The sequence below is a fragment of the Petaurus breviceps genome, unplaced genomic scaffold, assembly GCF_028583685.1.
Source record: "Petaurus breviceps papuanus isolate PSGF00001 unplaced genomic scaffold, PetGlider_PUasm1.0 140, whole genome shotgun sequence".
Taxonomy (NCBI): Eukaryota; Metazoa; Chordata; class Mammalia; order Diprotodontia; family Petauridae; genus Petaurus; species Petaurus breviceps.
This window is the reverse complement of record NW_027185698.1, coordinates 16,366,250-16,390,897: the sequence shown is the minus strand read 5'-3', so window position 1 is coordinate 16,390,897 and position 24,648 is coordinate 16,366,250. Positions and strand designations below refer to the sequence as shown.

At 41.7% G+C, this 24,648-nt stretch overlaps 1 protein-coding gene across 1 annotated transcript; it reads left to right on the top strand.

Moving 5' to 3' along the window:
* Window positions 1-277: 277 nt before the first annotated feature.
* Window positions 278-23,369, top strand: LOC138146837 (sodium-dependent phosphate transport protein 2B-like). The gene is made up of 12 exons (XM_069068952.1): window positions 278-418; window positions 9,844-9,958; window positions 10,064-10,198; window positions 14,599-14,727; window positions 16,854-16,997; window positions 17,543-17,654; window positions 19,267-19,462; window positions 20,223-20,318; window positions 20,796-20,916; window positions 21,977-22,144; window positions 22,790-22,906; window positions 23,035-23,369. The coding sequence occupies exons 2-12, from the start codon at window positions 9,847-9,849 to the stop codon at window positions 23,241-23,243; spliced, it is 1,539 nt and encodes a 512-aa protein (XP_068925053.1). The 5' UTR covers window positions 278-418; window positions 9,844-9,846; the 3' UTR covers window positions 23,244-23,369.
* The last annotated feature ends 1,279 nt before the right edge of the window (window positions 23,370-24,648 follow it).

Genomic DNA, 24,648 nt, shown 5'->3' with positions numbered 1-24,648 from the left:
GAAGGAACTTTAGTCCAGGTGGTCCCAGAGCTCCCAGAGCCCCTAGAATTCTGCAGGGCCCAGATCCACTGGTCCGGCTTCCGCGGGGAATGAGAAGGGCCCCTGGTGTCCGAGATCTGAGAGTGTGAGAGCAGGTGGGCAGTTTTCAGCCGGCTGCCAGCCAGCTCTGCTGAGCCCTGCCCTGCCCTGCCCTGCCCTACCTGGGAAGCGTGGCCGGAATCACTGCGCAGACGGCAGGTAGGCTGTGTCCCGGTGGGCTGGCCAGGTGCGAGATTGGAATGTGGAGTGTGCGCTTAGAGCAGGGGTTGCTGGAGCAGCCTTATCTTTGCGCAACACCTTCCTCTATATATACCCGGGGCTCCGGAATACCTGGTGGACTCATTCCTTTAGTCCTTAGCCCGGGAGAAAAAAAGGACTGGTGAGTACAGGCAACTCTGAACCTTAAGACAGATTCTTCTTTCGTTTATTTAAAAATCACTCAAAAGTTTGTTTCTACTCCCCTTTTTCTCCAGACAGCTCTGGCTTGTGGATAGGTATTCAGGATGGATAATGTATTTAGAGCATTTCTGGGAAGCACTAGGGGAAATTAAAAAAAAAAAAAGTTCAAACTTTTTATCCCTAGATTTCTGGTTTTTATTAATCTCTAGGTCTTGAGACTGAAGAAGTGGGGACTCTGAGACCCAAATGATGACTCTCTCTGCTCTCCATTAGACAGACTGTGCCCACACCATAGTGCCTAAAAGGATTTCAAAGTGTTACCTGCTGGAAAAGGAGCCTAAAAGTGCTTGTGGGGGAAGGAGCCTGGCTGCCTGTTACCCATGAAAGGAAGGTTTTCAGCAGATACAGGACAATGATGTGGGCCAAGTAGTTAGGCTTGTGGAGAGGCAGTTTTTGTAGGGAATATACATATTTTAAGTGTTGATTCACTTAGATGTCAGAAGAGTGCAGCACTTTCTGAGAGTTTATCCTAGTTTCAGGATGTGAGGACAGTAGACTAATTTATGCCAATGCAGAGAAAGTAATCCAAAATTTTAAGGCACTGTGGGTGGCAAGGATGGTCAGAGGGAGTAGGAAGAGGGCTGGCTTTGGAGGCAGAGGACCTGCTACTTCCTATCTGGGAGACATTGGGAATCCACCTGGAGCAGCCCTCATCTGTAAAATGATAATTTTGAACCAGGTGATCTTTAAGGTTCCCATCTTTAGATCCTGTGAGTTCTTTGCTTAACACTACTGCTGGACTGGAAATCTGGGATCAAATCCTGGATATGCGTCCTGGTTGAATGTCCTCTCACCTCTCTGAGCCTCAACTTCCTCTTCTGTAAAATGGGGATAATGTGGTGAACATATTTTGTAAACTCTGTAAGTTGTAAAGACATCATAAACTTGAGATATGGCAGGACTTTGAGAGGCCACCATCTAGTCCAAACCTTTCATTTTACAGATGTGCTTTTGGTAATCTGCCACCCAGGTAGTTAGAGTCTGGATTTGAACTTAGCTTGGGTGGTTGTGTTGAAGTGGCTTTATCTGCTTGCATTCCATCTCCCATTTAAATGGAAAAAAAAAATCATTTCTGCTTCCTTATATTTGGCAGGTTGATCTAGTTTGGTAGTGTCTTGGGTTAGCTGGGTATTTTTTTATTGCCTAATGCCCTCCAGCATTTCTTCTCTCTTTGCTGCTTCCCCTACTCTCATTGTTTAGTCAGCTCTGTGTTAGGTTTCTTTAAGAGAGCTGAGGTGACCAGGAACACCATACTATTGTTTTAGAACTATAGATTGCCAACTGCCCTCTTGATAAAGATCTTTTTGTTTTTTTAACTTAGTATTTGAGGTGAGGTGTGTTCTGCCATGTTGCTTGAGAATCTCAAATATTTGAATTTTCCTTTGTTCTCATACTCCATTGTATATGGGCTTCTTTGTGTTGATCTGAGTCTGTTATTGCCCTTAAAAAGCCAACATTACTGCATTCAGTTTAATGAAGAAAGAGGGCCTATAGCTCTGAACCCCTGGTAGATTGCTGGGATTTGGAGTAAACTGGGAACTATGTAGCTTTCTCCTGCCATGCTAAGTAGCAATAAAAACATCAACAAAATCAGATGAAATTAGAAACCTTTGAACTACATTTTAGGAAAGAAGGCAGAAAAAAATCTCTTGTACTTGTGATTCAGTGAAAAGTCTTGGTGGTTTTTCTGTTTCATCCCCATCTTTCCTCTCTGCCTGTGCTATCATAAGCTTCCCTTTCAGTACCTTGGCTCTCTTTGTTTTGATGGTCACATGTTGCATTTTCTCCTGGATGGAGCATTTCCATCAAGGATGATCAAACAAGTGATGGAGTCCTACTCTGATCTGCTACAGGGTAGAATGGGAGACTTATCCTTTCTCTATTTTATAATAATAATAAAAAGAACCTGTATCAACTTATATGTGTAAAATGCTATAAATGTTAACAATTATTGGTGTGTCTACCTTTCCTAATGACCTAGGTAGGGTTAAGATTCATCTCCCTCTTTTTACAAATGTGAAATCTGACTCAGAAGTAAAGGGACTTGCCTAGGGCCATGTGGCTTGCCAGTAAGGGTTGCAGCCAGGGCCTAGGTCTTTTAACAATTGTGCAGAATAATTTTCAGCAGGAGAACAAGAAGAATAGTTAGCCTTGTTCATCTCCTTTCCTGGAAGACCTTTTCTCTGGAACTGCAAACCAGTTCTGACATAGAGCTGGAAAAGACCTCAGAGCTCAGGTCTAATCCCCTCATTTTACAGCTGACAAACCTGATTTATCCCAATCAGAGATGTGAACAATGTCAGCGGTAGGATTTGAATCAGGGTATCCTGTGTCCAGAAGTTGTATGTTCTTTCCATTGGACCAACACTGCTTCCTCTTTCCTTTCTTTCTCCTCTTTTCTGTTCACTGCCGGTGGGAGAAGTTGCAAGTTATAGAGTGGCCTAACGAGAGTGGGTTAAGGAAAAGTGGGAGTTACTCCCCACCTGACTTGAGACTGACCATTTTAGAAATGAAGGCAGGTCTGTCCCTTGGGAAGCTAAGGAGAGAGAATGTGAGAAATCCTGGGGGAGGGTCACAGTTCAGGAGAATCAGGATTTATTAAAGGGTAGATCTCACAGCATTGGAAATACTGAGCAGTGTTACCCTATTCTCCTGACACTTTTGGACTGGGCCAAAGAGTCCAGTTCAGATTATTTCACTCCCAGGCCCCCACTGTAGGCAATTTGCTGGCCTCTGAATCAATAAATCAGCCTTCATTTGCCAAAGACCCACCTACTAAATACCTTAGCTCCTAGAGATAGAAAGTACTAAGTACCAAGAACTAAAGAATCCCTAAAGAGTTTACAAGAAAGATCCCTAGTTTTCTAGTTGACCATAGGAACTTGTACCACTAACACCAAAACACTTCCCCCTCTCTCATCCAAGCCATAGCTGGTGGCTCCATCTTTGAACCCTTGGCTCTTCCTGAAGGGAAGACAATTCTGCCCTTGAAGCACTCTTGTAGAGCTTAAGAGATTCCCTCATCCCTGTATCCCTCACACTCATCCTCTTGCTGTTCAATGGCAATCCTAAGCAGTCTGGGCCACCCTGAGACTAGCTCAGCTAGTCTGAGATACCTGGGAGTTTATTCTGTTTTTCCCTACTCTGGTTTTGCCTGGGCCAAGCAGAGGATAACTGTAGTAACTGGAGCTCCCAGAGTGGTTGGATTCTGCAAAAGTCTGTTACATTGGGTAAATGGGTCTCTGTATGTCTGCCTGGAAAAGGCTGTTGATTGGTTAGGTGCCAACGTCCTTCACTTACCTTTTGTTCTGAAGCTGCCAGGTGGCCTACTTTATCTCCTGGCTCTGTCATCCACAGGAGCTTCTTTGGCTCTGGGGGTGGAGAAGGCCAGAAAAGGTAGAAGGGAGTGGCCCAAACAACTGAAGCCAATGTTTGCTAGGTAGGTTGTCCTGCTCTTCTGGCTCCTGGCCTCATGAGTATTAAATGGCCAGGCCCCATTGGTACTGAAGCCTGCCTAAAACTCAACGTACTTAGCAATGCTTGGGATTCCTGCCTAGGCAGATTGGGGTTTCTCTGGAGCTACTTCAAGCAAATGCTAAAATGTTGCTGAAATAAATTCCAGTGGGCTTTTCCTTCTGAACCTTTGAAAAGTATCTTAGAATACTAAGAGGAAAGTGACCTTGAGTTTCAGCTCTTTTTGCCAATTGCCCCAGTTAAACCACTGACCAACTTCCTAAGTGAAAAAGCGCATAAAATGAAATCTCTTGCAAAACTAGACTTACCCTGACCTTATTTTCAGGGGAAAGAAGGATGAAGTAGGTTAAATACTGTTTCTCATAACCAAGTGGGAAGGAAAGTGAAATCTCCCCAAATGACCATCTGATGACTTAAGAAAATATCTTGTTTTTCTTTAAACTATCAGTGGCTAACAAGTGACTTGGGAGGTGACATTTGTTCATTCATTCTTCAAATGTTTATTTTTGTGACATCTTCATAAGTGTTTCCATCTGGAATAAATCTTTTGTTAAGCAGGTTTTCTCAGTATCCCAAGTTCATTATTTTTTTTAATGGGAAAAGTGAGAAAGGTCTAAGAAATAATGCTCTTATGTGGCAGGAGAGAATGCCTTATCTCTTTATTTTTTACTGTAAGAGACTTGACTAGTCCAAAAAAATCATCCACGTGTCGTCCTTCCAATTCTATATCCAAAGAGCCAGTTAACTGTGGTGAGAATCTAGCTCAGTAAATATAGTGAAAATCATCAGACATCTTTGTGATAGACAGTTGACAAACAGTATTCTTCTCTGTGTATTGTATTACAATTTGGAATTTTGAGGGGTATGGAATAGTAAATGGCTCAGTGGATAGAGCGCTGGACCTAGAGTCAGGAAGACCTGAGTTCAGATATGACCTCAGAAACTTACTAGTGGTGTGACAAGTCACTTAACCTTTTCCTCAGTTTCCTCATCTGTAGAATGAGCTGGAGAAGGAAATGGTAAACCATTTCAGTATCCTTGCCAAGAAAACCCCAAATCTGTTTATGAAGAGTTGGACATGACCAAAATGACTGAACAACAACAATGGGGTGTCTCAGCTAGCTCTGAGTTTACTGGGACTTTTAAAGAAAATTCTGCTCTGGGAGTCAGGAGACCTTAGCTGTCTGACTTATTATTATCCTAGGAAAGTGACTTAGTCTTTCTAAGTCCCGGTTTTCTCATTTATTTGACTGTGGTAACTTCTAACTAATATCTTGTGACTTCTTTTTGACTTAATATTTCAGCTAAGAAGTCAGATTATTCTAGTTTCCCTGTTGGGGCAAGGTACATGTCGAAAGAATGCCATAGTTAGATTTCATCATTGTAGTATTCTAAGAAGGTAAACGGAAAATTGCTGCATTGATGTCTTTTCCTGGCTAGGAAGTTCCCTCCAGAAGGGTCAGTAGAAGACCCTAAATTTTGAGTTGACTTTTAATAGGAAGTGTGAATCTGTTCCCTGAGATGTTGTTAGTTCCATAGCTGACCAGGTCATTTTATATATGAAGATTCTTCTTTTCTTTCACCATGTAGCATTCTGATGCTATTTATCACTAGTCTTGTACAAGAAGAATTTTAGATATAGAAGGGATCTTCTAGTCCAGGGGTGGCCTCCAGACCACATGTGGCTTTCTAGGTCCTTGGGTGCAGCCTTTTGATTGAGTTCAAGTTTTATATCCTTTTATGAAGGGCATTTGCTCTGTGAAATTTGGATTCAGTCAGAGGACCAAAGTTGAGGACCTAAAGGGCCACATGTGGCCTCAAGGCCGCAGGCTCCCCACCTCTGTTCTAGTCTAGTCTCCAAACTTTGCAGTTAAGGAAATGGATGCCTGAGCTTTGGGAATTAAATCCAGCCATCTTGATTTTCTACTAAAGGTTTGACTGAATGATTCTTTCCTTGAAAGGGGTGGTGCACAGAACGCTGATTGCAGTATTCAGGTTGGTTGTGTTTAATTCATTCATCTGACAAATGTTTATTAAGTACCAAATATGTGATTGTCCTGTGCCAGGCAAGAGAGGCATTGTGGCAGCACAGAGGGGAGTGGGCTGGTCTTGGAGTCAACAAGCCTTGGATTCACATCCTGCCTCAGACACATGCTAGGTTTATGACTGTGTGCTAATCACTCAGCCTCTCAGTATGCTAGACTGGTGTAGAGAGAAGTTGGTTGTTCAGTAAGGGAAGAATTTCCCCCTACTAGAATAAAATCAAAACAATGCCTAGAATACTCTTTAAGACAAATAAGACAGTATCCTAGTGCAATTACTGAGTCTGAGTTGTGAAATATATATAGTTGTTGTTTCTATAAAGAAAGTGCAGAGTCTAGAGTGTGTACTGTGTGCTCTGAGATCAGATGAGAGCCCACTCCTAAGAGTGAGATTTCATGATGGAGGTAGCATGTGAGTTGGACCATGATGGGTAGGCTATTTGGAGATAGAGCTGAAGGAAGAAAGCAGATAAATAAAGCCAGAGGTGAGGTGGGGAGGGCCAATGAATAATCCTGTTTAAATGGAATATTGAACACACATCATGAGAGAAGCTGCTTTTCTAGCCTCCCATAGGTTGGGAATTACAGTTCTAAATAGGATTGCTCTGTCATCCAGCTTTTTTACTGGTTCATCTACCAAATAACCAGTATCTTGGTTATAGACTTATAGAGAATGTGAAGGGATCCCACCCTCCTTGGCATCTGTGTTTTAAAATATCCTGTGGTATAAGGGTGAGATGAATGAGTGAGTGAATGAATGAACCCACCATGGGGAATGAACTAGCTGAGAAAAATCTAAAGGACAATTTCTCACTAGGGCTCCTAAAGAATAAATACACCAGGAGTGGGTAATAAGAATTGAAGAGGGGGCAGCTGGGTGGTGCAGTGAATAGAGCACCGGCCCTGGAGTCAGGAGGACCTGAGTTCAAATCCAGCCTCAGACACGTAACATTTACTAACCGTGTTGGTTAAAGTTGCTTAAACCCAATTGCCCTCCAAAAAAGCAAAAAACAAAAACAAAAATGAAGAATTGAAGAGGCAGGAGACCAAAGGACACACCATTATTGTATTTTTTAGGCAGGAGGTCAGGAGAGTCTGAACCATGCTGATGGCAAGGGAAGTGAAAAGGAAAGGATGGTTATGAGGGACACTATGAAAGGTGAATTGAGAAGACTTTGTGATTGATTGCCTATAGAAGAGGGAGAGGGAGGAGTAAACTCCAGTTTCAAGTCTGGGTGAGAATGGGGAGGGAGAAGGAATGGTGGGATCACTGCAGAAGTAGGAAAATTGAGCATAGGTGCATAGTAACAGAGGGAGATGCTGAGTCCAGCTGTAGAAATTGTTCAGTCATTTATATCTGAATGAGTAAGTGTAAGTTATTATAACTGCAGGACATTCAAGTGGAAATGTATAGCAAGCAGTTGGAGGTAGGAAGTAATAACTTAGCAAATGTAAATTTGTAGGTTATCTTGTCAGAATCATTCCTTATACACTGCAGGTGATTGACATTGGAGATGTATCAAATGCTATAGAATAGAGAACCTCTCCCTTTCTCTTCATTAGCCCACTGATGGGGATGACTCTTGTGTTGTCTATATGAATTATGAAAGTTCATTCTTATTGTCCCAGTATTGTGAATTTCTTTTGAGGATCATAGGGTATTTTTTTTTCTGTGTTAGCCATACCACTAGAGAGGGACTTATTTATTCTTGCCACATGACTTCAGCATTATGGTATAATGGATGGAACACTGAACTTGGAGTCAAGGAACACCTGGCTTCGAATCCCATTTCAAACATTTATTAGATGTATGACCTGGGGTAAATCACTTTAAGCTCGCTGAGCCTCAGTTTCCTCATCTATAAAAACAGTATAAGAGTACTTACCTCACAGTTGTGGGGATCAAATGAGAAATTGTGACACATTTTTATAAACTTTAAAGAGCTATTTTTATGATTAAATCAATATTTAGAATGGCATTCATATGAGATAAAAAAATTCCTAAAAATACCTTTATGAAGAAAACAAGCCAGATAGTAACTCATACCCTTAATGTGGAAAAATTAGCACTTTCAATCTACAGAAAAATCAAAGTGCACAGGAATTGTCTTGTTCCTTTCTAAAAAATTTCTGTACCGGGGCTGCTAGTTGGCACAGTGAATAAAGCACTGGCCCGGAGTCAGGAGGACCTGAATTCGGTTCTGGCCTCAGACACTTAACACCCACACAAAAAAAACTAGCCGTATAACCTTAGGCAAGTTACTTAACCCCAATTGCCCTCCAAAAGGCCAAAAAAAAAATTATCTGTACCATTTTAGGTACACCTGCCTAGCAAGGACACTTACCTGACAAAGTCAGTCAGCTACCAGTTATTAAACACCTACTTACTATGTGCCAGGCCCTGTGCTTTTAAATGCAAAGGAGTTAGAAGGTGAACCTCCATTCCCTCACTTTTCCCCATCTTCCTCTTCCAAATTAATCCAAATGCTCACACATTTTCTCTCTCTCTGCCTCTCTCTCTCTCTCTGTGTCTCTCTCTCTGTCTCTCTCTCTCTCTCTCTGTGTCTCTGTCTCTCTCTGTCTCTGTCTCTCTGTCTCTCTCATCATACCTTCCCTGGGACTGGCTTCTTAGTCACAGATTCTGGAAGTACTAGGTTCACTCTGCAACCCATTTAGTTGTAAGATAGAAATAAAAAGACCTTTCATTGGACCCATTGACAGGTTAAGGCCATTCCCTGAGGCATATTCATTCCAGGAAGCAATATGAGAGAAGGAAAAGTGAACATGAACTGTTAAAAGCAAAATATTTGAAACCAAAGAGCTATCCCACCGTTGTTTACCAACAAGGAAGAAAGAAAAGAGAACTCTGATGTAACATCAGCTATGCAAGAAATTAATAGCATTATCATCATTATCCCTGTCCCAAATAATATTTCTCAGGTTTATAAGGGAGTCTGCTATGCTGAGTAGGCTATGCAATGTTTGCTTGCTCATGGTATGTATTCCCCACACACTTAAAACATGAGTCCAAAGAGCTGGCAATTTTAAACCCTAAGCCAAAGCACTAGTATGTTTAAGTGAGACAGGAATAAATGAATGTATGGTAAACATTTCTGCCACTTTGTGATTTAGTTAGCACATATTTTCCGACCCATGTATGTCATGATATGTCAGTAGAAGGACTCGTCACCTCTGGGAAAGTGGAATATAGGTGAATATTATTTAGTTTGAGGACAGTAGAGAAGACTCAGAAATAGTGTGGAAGGAGAAGATTGAAAGCATTCCAGTGTCAGCTAGGGAGAGTGAACCTAGAAATTAAATGAGATGAAAGTAATCGATAAATTTGAAGTAGAAATTAATCTTGAAAAGGGATGGAGACCCATTAAAGGAGGAGCCTTTACTGAAGAGAAAGTTGACATTTGTTGAGCTGGTGACTAAGACAGATGGTCTGGATAGTTGAATGAGATATCTACAATTTAGAGTCCAATGAGGAATAGATTAGAGAAATCCGGTAGAACAATGACCAAGACCAGGATTAGTCATTTAAGTTATAAAGTTGGGGGAAGAGAAAGAGTAAATCCAGGGTGAAGGAACATGACTTGATAACACGTTGGATGTGTGGTTGGGAAAGTAAAGTTTAAGGTTTAAAAAAATGACCCCATGATGTCACAGTTAGAAAAAAGAAATATGTTAGTGGGTTTTTTTTTTAATGAGCTCTAGAACTATTGATTTTTTTTTGGTGGTGCTATTATACCTAATCTTTCTGTTTCCTTGTTGATGGAAAATCCAGTTGATGAGCATTTAAAATCTTTAATTTCATTATTCACAGACCATGGCTCCTTGGCCTGAACTGGGAAACTCCCACTCTGATCCTAATAAATACATCGAAGAGACCACTGCCCAACAATCTACTATATCTGGAAAAGACAAAGGAAACCCTAGCAGTAAGTACTGTTGTCCCCATCCTGAAGTGACATGACCCGCCATCTTCTAGTCCTCCCCAGGAGAAATGGGCCCTATCCCTGATGTTTTGTCGCTTTCTTTGACAGATAATGCCCATTCTCCTGTAAACAAGATAGAACTTCTGCCATCTTACTCTACTATTGCACTGATTGAAGAGCCAGTGGTAGAGCAAGACCCATGGGACATGCCCAACATTAAGGACTCAGGGATCAAGTGGTCAGGTAATGCCAGCTCCCTTGGAGAAACTCATTCAGTGTGACCTGCTGCTGCTTCTGTGGTTTACTTTATTTCTGGTAGCCGTTCCATTCTTAGGTATCACAATTATGTGTGTCTGTGTGTGAGAGAGAGACACACACACTCAAAGAGGGAGACAGAGAAGTAGAAGAGAATATAGACATGCATGTTTCTCTATGTGGGAAGCTATAGCATCTTGTCATTTCTAGGTAATGTGATATAGTGGAAGAACCCTGAATTTGTATTTTAAAAATCAGTTATGGTTTGACACTTGCTAGATGTGTGACCTTGGACAAGTGACTTCATCATTCTAAGTCTCGGTTGCTTCTTTAAAATAAAAGATAAGAACTTTCACACTTAGAAATGTTAATATATTTGTACTCCCTGCCTTACAAGATTGTTGTGAAGAAAGCATTGAGTCAAGCTTAAAGCACTGCATAAAATGTTATCTAGTATCATTTTCCTGATGTCCCCAAGCCTGTGGTGAGGACTGCCTTCTGCCACCACTGCAGGGGTGAAGGACTTTCTTAGCCAAGGCCTGGTGAACATTTCTTTCTTATTATTATGCTATATCTCTCAGTGTGGGTCATTGTTGGGCTTCTTGAATTCAATTTTTGCGTTAGTCTAGGACTCTGGGATAATACTTCTCACAGTTTTCCACTTCCTTCTTTTTCATTCTATCTCTGGTTTCCCATTCTTCCTTAGACAATGCCAGTGGGAACCATTGGATTCTCCCTACATCCTTTATCCAAATCCCATGTAATTCTGTTCCTATAGATGTTAACATTCATACTGTTCTACAGCATAATTAAATGGTACGTGATGGGGAAGACTTGGCATTATAGCAGTCCATGTAAAAAAGTTCATTTTAATAGGAACCAATAGTATGCCATGTCTGTCTCTTTGATTTATTTTAAAACTGAGGCAATCTTTTTATTTTTGGTTCAGATTTTATTTCATCAGTATAGCAAACTCTTGGTATACAAATTTCTTCTGCTGATACAGATTGGCAATTCATCTGTATCTTATAGCTTTAGAGAGTTGCCTGGGCTACTGAAAGGAAAATGTTTTGTTTTCAATCATTCAGTTAGTATGTACAAGAGCAGGTTTTGAACTGAGATCTTAGTGACTCCAAGGTGAACCTTCTCTGTGCTATATCACCCTGCCTCTCAATGTTAGGCTGCACTAATAGAAGAAGTGTCTGGATCACGTTAAGTGATCATTCCATTATATTCTTTATTAGTCAGAGCATATCTGAAGTAGTGTCCTGGGTGCTGCGGTTAAGGAAAGGGACTTTGGACTGGATAGAATTAGATAAGAGTGCATCTAGGAGAGGGCAAGCAGGCCACTTGAATGATAGTGAAGGAGCCAGGAAGGCTTAGATGGAAACAAAAAGGCTTATCTTCAAATATATGAAGGGCTGTCATGTGGAAGAGGGGTTAATTGGTCTTGTTGGTAAAATTACATGAAGGTACATATTGGCTCCAGAGTAAGGAGGAAGCATCTAATTAAATCCAAGAACTGTCCAAAAGTAGAAAGAACTCCCATTAGGCAAGTGTAAAATTAGACCCCAAGTGACTGGAGATGTGGGACAAGGGAGTCGTGGAAAAAATTAGAAGGGAATACTGGATGATATGAGGTTCCTTCCAGCAATTTATATGCTATGATTCATTCAACAAGCATTTTTGGAAGCCTATGTGCAAGACTCAGGTATGGACTTTGGGATACACAGAAATGGTTAATAACCTGGGCCCTGCATAAGATAGAGTGGTCTGTCATCCCACTGGTTGTCATTGCTTCTGGTTCTGGTCATCCATACCTCCTTGCCTTAGAGACACAAGTGGGCCTGAGCCAGTGCTGGGTCCTATTTTGTCATTTGCTGTCTGCCAGCTACGCTGCTGGGCACTGCTGATGGCTTAGAGATGAATCTCATTATCACTGTCATCCACATCAAATACAATTGATTAAATGTGTCCATGCTTATGATTGTGTGCTCAGGATGAAAGGGGTATGAATCTTGTCCTGGGGGAGGTTGGCAGCTCCACAGGGTCAGTAGGAAGAGGCAAGACAATGGGCAAATGCATAACATGGAAATACCAGATGAGGCAGCCCTTTGGTAAATAGTACAAAACCAAAGAGCTCCCTCCTGCATTCCAGGATGGGCTCATGAAAGTTCTGGGCACCATAATTTCTTAAGTTAGGAGGGAGATGTATACAGGCATGCCTCAGAAATATGGTTTGGTTTCAGACCATCACAATAAAATGAACATCACAATAAAGTGAGTAATGTGAACTTTTTGGTTTCTCAGTGTATATAAAAAGTTATAATTACACTATACTGTAGTCTATTAAGTTTTTTTTCTTTTAAAATATTATTTCTTTTAAAAAAGCAGTGTACTTAAATGCAATAGTATTATATCTAAAAATACATATTTAATTTAAAGTACTTTATTGCTAAAAAAAAGAAAAAAGTGCTAACCATCATCTGAACCTTCAGTGAGCAATAATTTTTTTTGCTGGCGGAGGGTCTTGCCACAATACTGACGGCTGTTGATGATCAGGATGGTAGTTGCTGAAGGCTGGGGAGGCTGTGGCAATTTCTTAAAATAAGACAACAATGAAATGTGTCCCATGGATTGACTCTTCCTTTCACTTGAACACTTAGAGGCCGTGGTAGAGCTATTAAATGGCCTAATTTCAATATTGTTGTGTCTCAGGGAATAGGAAAAAACTGAGGAGAGGGAGAGAAAACTGCCGGTAGGTGGAGCAGTCAGAACACACACAACCTTTGCTGATTAAGTTCACTGTCTTATATGGGCTTAGTTTGTGGGTGCCCCAAAACAATTACAATGGTCACATCAAAGATCACGAATCACAGATCACCCTAACAGATAGAATAATAGTGAAAAAGTTTGAAATATTGCGAGAATGACCAAAATGTGACACAGAGACACTATATGACCTCAGGCTGTTGGAAAAATGGTACTGACAGCCTTGCACCATATGTGCAAAGCACAATAAAGCAGGTGTGCTTACAAACATCTTCACACCTTCTCCCTCCCATGTTCACCACAAGGTGGCGCATGGATAGAAGGCTGTATCTGGAGTCATAAACACCTGAGTTAAATAGGCCTTAGACACTTCCTAGCTCTGTTACCCTAGGCAGGTCACCTAAGCTCTCTCAGCCTCAGTTTTCTTAGCTACAAAATGGGAATAATAATAGCACCCACCTCACAAGGTTAACGTGAAGATCAAATGAGATGAAGTGTGTGAAATGTTCTGTCCACTCTAAAGTACTCTGTACGTGTTAGCAGCTACCCTCACTCCTTCCTTCTTTCCATCCATAGCATTTTCTCCCTCTCGTGGCGTTGCATAGTATTTTATATTTGTGTTAGATTACAACCCATGAGGCAAGGAACATAACTCAATTATCTTCATATACCCCCAGCTCTTGGAACAATGCCTTCCACATAGCTGGCTCTTAAAAAAAAACATTATTGAATAAATGAATGAACGATTAACTCACTTGGATGCTGAAAGGGACTAGCTGGGCCTTTGGAAAGCAAATGTTACTTATAGACAATGAAGGAAGGTAGAAAAGTGGAAACTGGGAGAAGGAATACTGGGTGAAAGGGGCAATCCAGCATAGAGCCTAGGGGTCCATGAGAGAAGGGGCAGGTGTCCTGAGAGGGGAACCATTGCTGGGCTCTGGGGAGAGTGTGGAGTGGGGCAGGACTAGAAGCACCTGAGGGCTAATCCTCCTGGGGCTGGCCAACATCATTAATAATATTTGGGGGCCAAAGATTATTTACAAAAGCAAAGCTGTCATTTTTATTGTGAAACCCAATACTCAGGAGTAATCCCCAATGTCCTTCTGAAGAGCACTAAGTGCTTTGGCTGGTCATTATCTCAGGACCCCTCTGCATGGACTTGCCTGCTACTATTATCTGTACCACTTAGCAAGCCAGTGGTTCAGCTAAGATGCAGCCTTGATTTGTTTATGGCTTCCCCTGCCTCCCCTCCAGACCACAATGTCTTTGGTGCCAAAAAGCTTCTCTACAAATGTGGCTTTTTTTTTAAGGGGGCGGGGCAAGATTTGGGGACCACTTCAAATAAATGGCATGCTTCTTCAAATGCTCATTCTAATGCATCACCAAAGCTGACAGCCCCAGCCTGCCTTCTCCTGGCTAAAAAGAGATGGGAGGTTCTTGCACAAAATCCTAGCTTCTGTGTGTGTGCACGTGTGTGTGCGTATGCACCCACATGGCCATGTTATACACATGTGCATATAACAAATAAGACAGCGTCTGTAAAAGTGCTCAGCACAAGGGCAGGCACATAGTAGGTGTTTAACAAATGCTTGTTCACTTCCCCTTTGTTTTTGCAGAGAGAGACACCAAAGGGAAGATAATTGCTATCTTCCGAGGGTTTGGAAAAGTGATTCTCCTCCTGGGATTTCTTTACTTATTTGTCTGCTCCTTGGACATTCTCAGCAGTGCTTTCCAGCTTGTTGGAGGTATGAAAAGAGCATCAGAAAGGGTCAAAGGTCTGTGGGTGGTTTGCTTTGTTTTGTTTTGCTTTCTAATTGATTTTAGTTCAGCCTATAGCCAATCAATAAGCAATCTCAATCCAAGTAATCTCTTTTAAACTATACTCTGACTGAGGGGGTCTCACCTTTTTGTCCACTCCAGAGATAGGTTGACATGGTACTTCTTGATTCATACTTTCCCCCCTTCTCTCCTCTCCCTTCTCCAGTGCCCAGCCCACCTTAGGTAGACTCTAGTCTTTCGAAGTGAGACAATTTAGGGATTAGATTTCAAAAAATCTTTATAAGAAGACTTTGTGATATGTCCCTTGCCCACTGAGAATGTGTGTATATTTGTGTGTATGCACATACATACATTTATATGTATATGTATATATATACATACACACATCTGTATGTGTACATATATAATCTGATAGTGTACATATTTTATATGTGTGATGTGGTAGCATATATATATGCTAACATAATCTCTGGAATCTAAGATACATACGTGTGTTTTGTGCTGTGTTGACAGCAGGACTGGGTGTCTGAGAAAAGTGAAATGGATCAGATTTACTCTAAGAAAGTGAAGAGGAGAATTGGGGTCATTTTGTCTAAGCCTTCCTCCATCCCACTCTTTCCTATATTCTCTACTCAAGTTCTTCCAGTTATATCTCAAAATAATCTGTGTTTAAAGGCAGAGACCCTGGGATGTGTGTGTGTGTGAATGTGTTTAATCTCCTACCTGGCCTAGTATGTTTTCCACACTGTTGACTTAAACTGGTATAGTGGATAGATGGTCATTTATTTTTGATCCCAATCATTTGCCCATTTGGGTAGCTAGGTGGCAAAATGGATAGAATGCTAAGCCTGAAGTCTCATTTTCTTGAGTTCAAATTTGCTCTCAGACACTTAATAGCTGTGTGACATTGGACAAATCATTTAAACCTGTTTGCCTCAGTTTCCTCATCTGTAAAATGAGTTGGAGAAGGGAATGGTAAACCACTCCAGTATCTTTGCCAAGAAAACCCCCAAATGGGGTCATGAAGAGCTGGACACATCTGAAAAGACTGGATTACAACCATTTGGACAATTGGTTTCTCTACAAGACTTTCATTCTCTACTACACTTCCTGGCCTTTCAGGTTCTCCCCTGCAGACTAATAATGGCCATTATTATCACTAAGCTCCAGGGCAGGGCGGGGGACCTCAGGAAGTTTGCAATTTTGTTGGGATGATACAACATGCACATGAAAAGTATTTTAGGTCTAATGGGGAACTGGGATAAGCATTTATATATCATTTACTGTGTCAGGCACTGTGCTCATCATTTAACAGATATTTCATTTCATCATCTTAACACCTCTATGAGGTGTCATATGACTATATATATAGCCTCATATGTAACTATATGAGGTTCATTCTACAGACAAGGAAACTGAGGCTGAGAACGATTAAGTGACTTGTCCAGGGTCACACAGCTAGTAAGTGTCTGTGGCTGGATTTGAACTCACATCTTCTGGATTTGAGGTCTAGTGCTCTATACACTGCACCAACCAACTGTCTCAGAACTCCCCAGGGCAATAGAGATGCTTGGTAAGGGACAGAGTTGGGTGGAAAAGTTCTGAAGGAAGAGAGTGCTCCTCCCCTCCAGTGGAAGGAATGCTTGGGGAGGGAGTGGAGGAAAGGGGAGGCACCCTTCTAGGTCAGAGTAATTCTTCCAAGGCACAGTGTGAGGGACAGCAAGTGGATTTGTTCTGATACAACAGAGATGCTAAACTGGAGTGAGAGAAGGTGGTGCTATTGAGGGCAAAAACTGATACAAATTGGCCTTTCTATGGCCCTTTAAAATTTGCCCAGAAAAGTGAAAAGTGATTTTGCCTGTGCTCACACAGTGAACCAGGAGCAGGATCTGACTCATGGCTTCCTAAAGCCAAATTCAGCCCTCACTGCCCTCTGCCGCACTGCCTGCCTGGGCAGCCAGTGACTACTCCTCCTCATCCCTCCCCCCACGCCCCCATACTGGGCCCTAGCCTTTGGTCTGGGGCCCAGCAGTCCCAAACAATGACCACATAGGTTATTATTTTTTTAATTATTATTTCATTACCTTTGCAGGAAAAATGGCTGGGGAGATTTTCCGTGATGGTTCAGTGTTGAACAATCCTGTAGCTGGCTTGGTGATTGGGGTGTTGGTGACTGTCATGGTGCAGAGTTCCAGCACGTCCTCATCTATCATTGTCAGCATGGTGTCCTCTTCCTGTGAGTTATCCCAATACATGCGCGCGCGCGCACACACACACGCACACACACACACACACACACACACACACACAGCCTTGTTGGTTTAGCAAACCCGGATCCATTAGAAGAATTTCATTCCAAATTTTAGAATTATGTATTTATGCACAATGTGGGCTGGCCTTTAATTTTTATCTTGCTGCTTTTCCGTCTTTCCAATCTTGGGATAGAGCTGTTGTCACAGACAGCACTGGGAGTGACCACACTCCCCAACATAACTATCATGGCTAGTTTTCTTGCCATATCATATTCCAGTTACAGTTCTGGGCACTCGGTCTCATCTGTACGGAGTTGTTCTTCACTACACAGGACATCTTCAGGCAAAGGCTGGATGAGTGACTGGCTGGGGATCTTGTAGAAAGGATTCCTATTGTTCATTATAGTTGGATTCCATAGCCTTCCCAACTTCTTTTTTTAAACTGATTCCTTAACTTGTTTAAGCTTCTTTTTTTCCCCCTGTGAATTTCCACTTTTTTTCTTCCTCATTTACCTTTTTCCTTTGACAGTGTTGACAGTAAAGGCAGCAATTCCCATTATCATGGGAGCCAATATTGGGACTTCAGTCACCAATACTGTCGTGGCCCTCATGCAGGCTGGAGACAGGGATGAATTTCGAAGGTAGGAAGTTTTCTCTCACTTGTTTCTAGTCATGTTTTCTCCATCACTGCAGTAACTATCTTTGACAGACAAAGCTGAGAATCTTCACTCAGCTCCACAGATACCTCCCAGGCTCTCCAATGGACTTTGTTATAGGGCAGATTGTGGGATAAGTGTATATACTGAGCATTTCAAATGACTCAACTTAGTCATAAATTATCAGTTGACAACGATTTCATTTTTGGTACAATGCAATTCCCCCTTATATTTTGTTCTTCTAGACACATAAAAAGCAAAAAATATTCTAAGAATATTGTCTGAGAATAGGTAACAGGTCATTGGGGGTGGTGCTGCTGCTGCTGGATAACAGATAAAGGGAATCTTTGTCTCCCTGGGGAAGGGAATATCATCAGCATTTTATTTTCTGAACTGGTTTTCAGGTTTTACTGACTCCTGTAAGGGGATCAGAGCAAGTCAGGCTATGAAAACTCATAAGAAGTGATGAGCACATCATTTTTGTCTTTCTTGTTGAGTATAGTAAGGGTACTGTACTCAGAACCAGAAGCAGATAGGGATTCTCAGATAGGACTTCGTGTTGAGAAATCTCACAGTTCCTTGACAGTAAATGTCATACCTTATCTCTTCGTCAGTAGAAGCAAGTCAGGAGAAGAGCCTAACTGGGTATGTACATCCTTTGGTCATTCTGTACCATTGGGCCCACCCATATTTACCCCCTTCCCCATTTTTTAATGCAATTTTGCTTTAGTCTGTGAATCACAAACACTGTAAGACCTAGTGGTGATCTTGCGGGGTAAACGTCCAGTAAATACTTAAGGGAACATAATAACAGCTGCTTTGTCTATCCCAAAAGACCTAAGTTGATCAATAGTTGATCACACTTTAACTGGAATGAAGAGCATTTCCATGACATGCTCCTTTAGTGTAGGGATCTTTCATGCAGCTCCATGTTTCACAGCAATCTCATTTGATCCTCTCAATAGTCCTGTGAGAGAAGTGCTATTATTATCCCCATTTTTTATAGCAGAGGAAAAAAAGGCAGGCATGGGTTAAGTGGTCATGGCTGCACAGCTAGGAAGTGTCTCAGGCTGGATTTGAAGCTCAGTCTTCCTGACTCTGGGCCCAGTATGGTATTCACTTTGACACTTAGCTACCTCTCTTTGTAATTCTGAGATTAGATTTGAACTTGTATCTTCCTGGTTCCAGGTATAGTATTCTATGCATCTTGCCACTACAGTAAGGGAATTCAGATGGTATTATGGGGATGTGCATAGACAATGAAGTCTTTTACCCTCACATGCTCTGTTCGCTTTTGAGGGTCAACTGGGTCTGTGGTTTCACCAATGTGAGGGAACATCCAATGTGGAAACCCCCCCCAGTGTTGATGCTGATGGGCCCACTCCAGCAGTGGGTTGGGTCACTGAAAGTATGAAGTGACTTGCTCATGGTCCTATGATTAGAAGGAGACTTGAAAGCAGATCTTCCTCAGTTTCAAGCTAGTCTTCTTCACAATGTTCACACCATGTTTTCTCTTTCTGCACTCAGTAAGCAACTTAGTGAGAGTGACAGGACAATACTGTAACATCAAATGCTTTGGCTTTTCTCCTTCTTTTAGGGCATTTGCAGGAGCTACTGTCCATGATTTTTTTAACTGGTTGTCAGTGCTGGTGCTGCTGCCTGTGGAGGTGATCACAGGCTACCTCTACCACCTCACCAAGGTCATAGTGGAAACCTTTCATATCCAGAGTGGAGAAGATGCCCCTGAACTCCTGAAAGTCATCACAGATCCCTTCACAAAACTCATCATCCAGGTGGGCATCAGAACTCACTCTGGTGTTTACATTTAAGGTGAAATAGCACCAGTGGTGAACTTGGTTCCCTTGGGAGGGAGTTAAAAATCTCCTCCCCCAGCCTGGAGTACTAATTGGATGTTTCTTCTCCTCACTGTGATTCCCTCATTTCATTGCCTGGGTGAGTGAAGCTAAGGAACAAGCATCATGCTGGCAGAGATCCATTCATTCTTTACCACCACAGTGGCCAAAACAAGACTCAAGCATTCTGCCATTGTGCGCCAGATGACTCTTTTTTGGATGTTGTTGACAGCATTTTATTTATTATACCCTTTAGATCAGTGTAATCACCTATCTCTAGCAAAAACATTTTAATGCTGCATATACTTTGCCATTCATCTGGCCAAAGAGGAGCTCTTTCCCAAGGGATGCCTCCTAACCAATCAGCATTTACTGATCCCTTACTATGGACCAGGCACTGGGAGATACCGTGACAAAAGAGAGAGACCCTCATTGGCTTCAAGGAGCTGGTGGTCTACTGGGCCCCTGAAACAGGGCAAAAGGGTTTATCTGGGCTGATCCTCCTCAGACTAAGATGAGACAAGGTCACATATGGAAGTGTAGTCCTGGAAATGAGGCCCATCTGTGTCTCCCTTTTGCACACATCCTGGCTTTCTCTTCTGTATGCTGGAGCCCCTAGGAGAATAACCAATTAACTTTTACTCACAAATCATAGCTGAAGAACAGGCTAACTCTTCCTCATGTCTGTTGCTTTCCCCAGCTGGATAAAAAAGTCATAAATGAAATAGCTACAGGAAATGAGGCAGCAAAAAACAAGAGCCTGATAAAGACCTGGTGTAAAACTTTTAGAAATGTGGTAAGTATCAGAAAATGATTCAGAGGCCATGGCTGGGGGACTGAGAATTCTCTGTGCCTCCTATGGTGTTGAGAAGCTGCAAGTGCTGTTGGTTTTCTATGAATTTAGTGCCCTAGACCCCAGCTCTGGGCTCTAGTCACTCTGTCCTAGTTATACCTAAGACGATGGGGCAGAATTAGACTGCTCCGAGGTAGGGATAAAGAATTACTGCCCAGGTCCTCATTCTGGAGTCAGAGTGCTCAGTCTGAGTGCAGCTCATCTGGCCTTCAGAAGTAATCCTGATGGTCTGTAGGCTCAGCCAGTGCTCCATAGACCCAGCACAAAGGATGGATGTCTTCTCTGGGCATTATGGGGAAGGTGAGGGAGAGAAGAGGGGGAAAGTGGCCGGTGGGATTTATGTCTTCAGTGCTACAAATTGTATCTTCAGAAAAATACCATTCTTAGTAACAGTCTTTTTTTCTGTATTTTGTCATCTAGACTTTAAGCAACGTTACTGTTCCCTCACCAGAAAATTGTACCTCTCCCAGTCTCTGCTGGACTGATGGGAACATGACCTGGACCCTCATGAACACAACATATGAAGAGAACATAGAAAAGTGTGAGTAGGAAAGTCTGCTGTGTGAAAGAGGAATTTCTAGCCCTATTCTCAACATGCTTCTATCAATTCTAACAGTGTCCACCTCATAATGGTGTAGTGGATAGAGCTCTGGACCCAATATTCTATAGTGGCTTTAGGGAATAACTACCTACCTTTACCTACCTAAATAACTAAAGTTTACTGCCAGTAGACAATTTAGGAATTGAAGCTCAAACATGAATTCTAACAAGGTCAAGTCAGGTAGATCTGATGCAAATCCAACCTCAGACTTTTCCTGAGTAACCCTGAACGAGCCACTCACCTGCTGCCTCAGTTCCCTGGATATCTATAAAATGGTAGTGATGATAATAGCAACTACCTCCCAAAGTTGTTGTGAGGATCAAATGATATATATGTAAAACACTTTACAAACCTTCCAGCACCATATAAATGTGAGCTGTTATCGTTGTTGTTGTTATATTTGTATAGCAATTTACAAAGCACTTCATTATATTTTCTGTACAATTAATTAAGCAAGTAAGTAATACAAACTCAGGCTAATCCATTCCTGGAAAGGGGGAAATGCTGTCTTTGGTGCAAAGATCATAGAATGTTAGAGCAGGAAGGAGCCCTTGAAGTCATTTAGTCCAACCCTCCCATTTTACAGAGCAGGAGACCCGACACCAGATAGGTTCCTACCTGCCCATTGTCACAGATCATAGCAGAGGGCAGAATCAGGATTCAAACCCAGGACTTCTAACTTCAAACCCAGTGCTCTTCCCAGTTGTTTTCTGGGTGTACAGGGACTTAGCTGTCAATAAACCTTCCCACACTCATGTTTCAGGGCTTTTTAGGGATCAAAAATGGCTTCTTATGAAAAGGTTGGGGACGTTTACTCTATAGCAGGTCCTGGGACTAAATGTTATTTGGACTTAACTTACATATCTTTTGAGATTTGTTTTTGAATATATGAACCTTGGCTTAATTTGGCTCACTTTATACAAGGCATGGTGCTCTATCTGGGTTACATGATGAGGAGGAAGAGAAAGATGATGCTAAGTGTCTCCTCTCCTTCCTCCAGGCAAACATGCATTTGTGGATGTCAGTCTCTCAGATCTGGGCATTGGCCTCATCCTTCTAGCCCTCTCCCTGCTGGTCCTGTGCACTTGTTTGATCTTGATCGTCAAAGTCCTGAACTCTGTGCTCAAGGGACAAGTTGCTGCTGTGATTAAGAAGACCATCAACACAGGTAGGCATTTCACTGTCCCTGGGCCTTTCTGTGGGCAGAGTCCTTGTGAAGAAAGATACTTGCTAGTTCTGCTCTCATTGTGCTCTCTGAGGTCCCCACCTGACCCATCTGTCTGGAGATAAGAGCTCCACATGACCCTGGTCTCCACTGGTGTTCTTTCCTTCCAGTGCAGTGGTCCCAGGAATCCAGGTTGTCTCTTTTATTTTGAATTTGCATCATCCAGCCAGAATGGAGAGCCCCCAGAGCTCTGGGTGACTCTTTAAGATTATAAGTTACTGAGAATCTAACAGCCTGCGTTGGGAGAGGGAGTTCCCTCACCTGAGGGCATTTTCATAATGCCTGCTACGGGTGAGGCCCTGTGCTTATTGCTTTTTACAAATATTATTTCATTTGAGCAAAGAAGAGAATAAATGTAGTTTTGGGGATATTGGTAGGGAAACTCCTGAGATGCCCCTATTGCCCCACCAGGAAACTCCTGGCTGACTGTCTTTAATTGCCTTGATAACTATTTCTGCTCGAGGTTTTGGAACTAATTTTTAGTAAAATGACTGCTTTTGAATTGCCCTTAGAGTGATCTGTTGCATGGGATATGAAATGTTGACCAGGACAGTTGTAGAAATGGCACTTTTTCCTTCTATTTCCCAGATTTTCCCTTCCCTTTTGCCTGGCTGACAGGCTACCTTGCCATCCTTGTTGGAGCTGGGATGACCTTTATTGTGCAGAGTAGCTCTGTGTTCACCTCTGCAATAACTCCTCTGGTTGGTAAGTCTTCTTTTCCTCCCCTTCTTTCCTTTTTTACATGCCCATGTCTCCATTTTTACATTTGGTCCTGTGATGTTCAGTCATTCCCACCCAGGATGGAATCCAATGTCTTTTTTTTTTCCCCTTAGGCATCGGTGTGATCAGCCTTGAGAGAGCTTACCCTTTAACCTTGGGCTCCAACATTGGTACGACCACCACTGCCATCCTGGCTGCATTAGCTAGCCCTGGAAGTACTTTACAAAGTTCACTCCAGGTCAGGATGCACAGTTATGATTCATTACCTCTTTCAATTAAGCTCTCTTTTCTTAGCTTTCTACTAAATCCTTCAAATAAATAAATGCTGATTTCTTTCTTATCACATGTTTCATAAGCTTGTACCTGCCTTAGAATGATGACCTGTGGTCTAAAAACTTTCCCTAGCTATTGTTCTCAGAAGCTGAACTTTTAAAATTATGACCAGATATATAAATAAATAAGAGATACAGCAAAGTGAAGCATAAAATGGATAATTTAGATTATATTACTTTAAAAAGGTTTTGGACAAATAAATGTAGCCAAAATCAGAAGGAAAGTAAAAAAAATTTGGGAAAACATTTTTATATATAGTTTCTCAGATAAAGGTCTAATATTTCAAATGTATAAAGAACTTTGTTAAATCTCTAAGAATACCAGTCATTCCCCAGCTGAAAAATGGTCAAATGATAAGAAAAGGCAGTTTTCCACTGAAGAGATCAAAACAATGTATAGTCATATAAAAAAAATGCTCTAAGTCATTCTGGATTAGAGAAATGCAAATTAAAACAACCTTAAGATATTGTTTTACACCTATTAGATTGGCTAAAATGATTGAAGGAGAAAGTGACAAATGTTAGAGGTGATGTGGAAAAATTGGGAGATTAATTCTTTGTTGGTGGAATTGTGAGGTAATCCAAACATTTTAGATATTTAAAATTTCTCTAACTTGAGGTCTATAATAAACAAATTTGGAAGGTGAATAGTTACATTACCCATCCCATACCTTATCCCTCGTCCCACACATAAAATGATTGAGAAAGGTATGGATAACTTCCTCTTTTTTGCCCTCCTATCAGTCAGAAAAGATGGTATGGTAGGAAGAACTTCTGACTTTAATGTCAGAAGAACTGAGTTTGAATCCCAGCTCTGTTACTTGCTAGGTGATATAGATCCACATTTTGTTTTTAGAGGAGGGAGAGATGAATGTTGGTTTCATGGTGGGAAGAGAAGCCTCTTCCTTGAAGGATGCTGAGGATCTCTTTAGGCACAGAGCAGGAAAAAAAGTATTCTGAGATGGGGAAGGTCCCAGGGATATGTCAAGTGAATAAACATCTTTGAGGAACTGGTTTCATTGGAATGGGTGATAATGGTAGGAGCAGAAATAATATTAATAAGCAAACCCTTTTGAAAAGGAATAGGGTCAAAGGAGAAAGTGTATAAGTTGGTGGGGCAGGATAGGATGGAGAGAAATATAGTTAGTCCTTCCCAACATGATAATTATGGAAGTGTTTTGCATAGCTACACATGTACAACCTATATTGAATTGCTTGCCTTCTCAATTAGGTGGGTGGGGAGGGAAGAAGGGAGAGAATTTGAAACTCAAAGTTTTAAAAATCCATCTTGCCCTACAAGAAACTAAGGGAGAAGAGGATGGGGGGAGTGTGATAGAAAGGAGGGCAAACTGGGGGAAGGGGTAATCAGAATGCATGCCATCTTGGGGTGAGGGG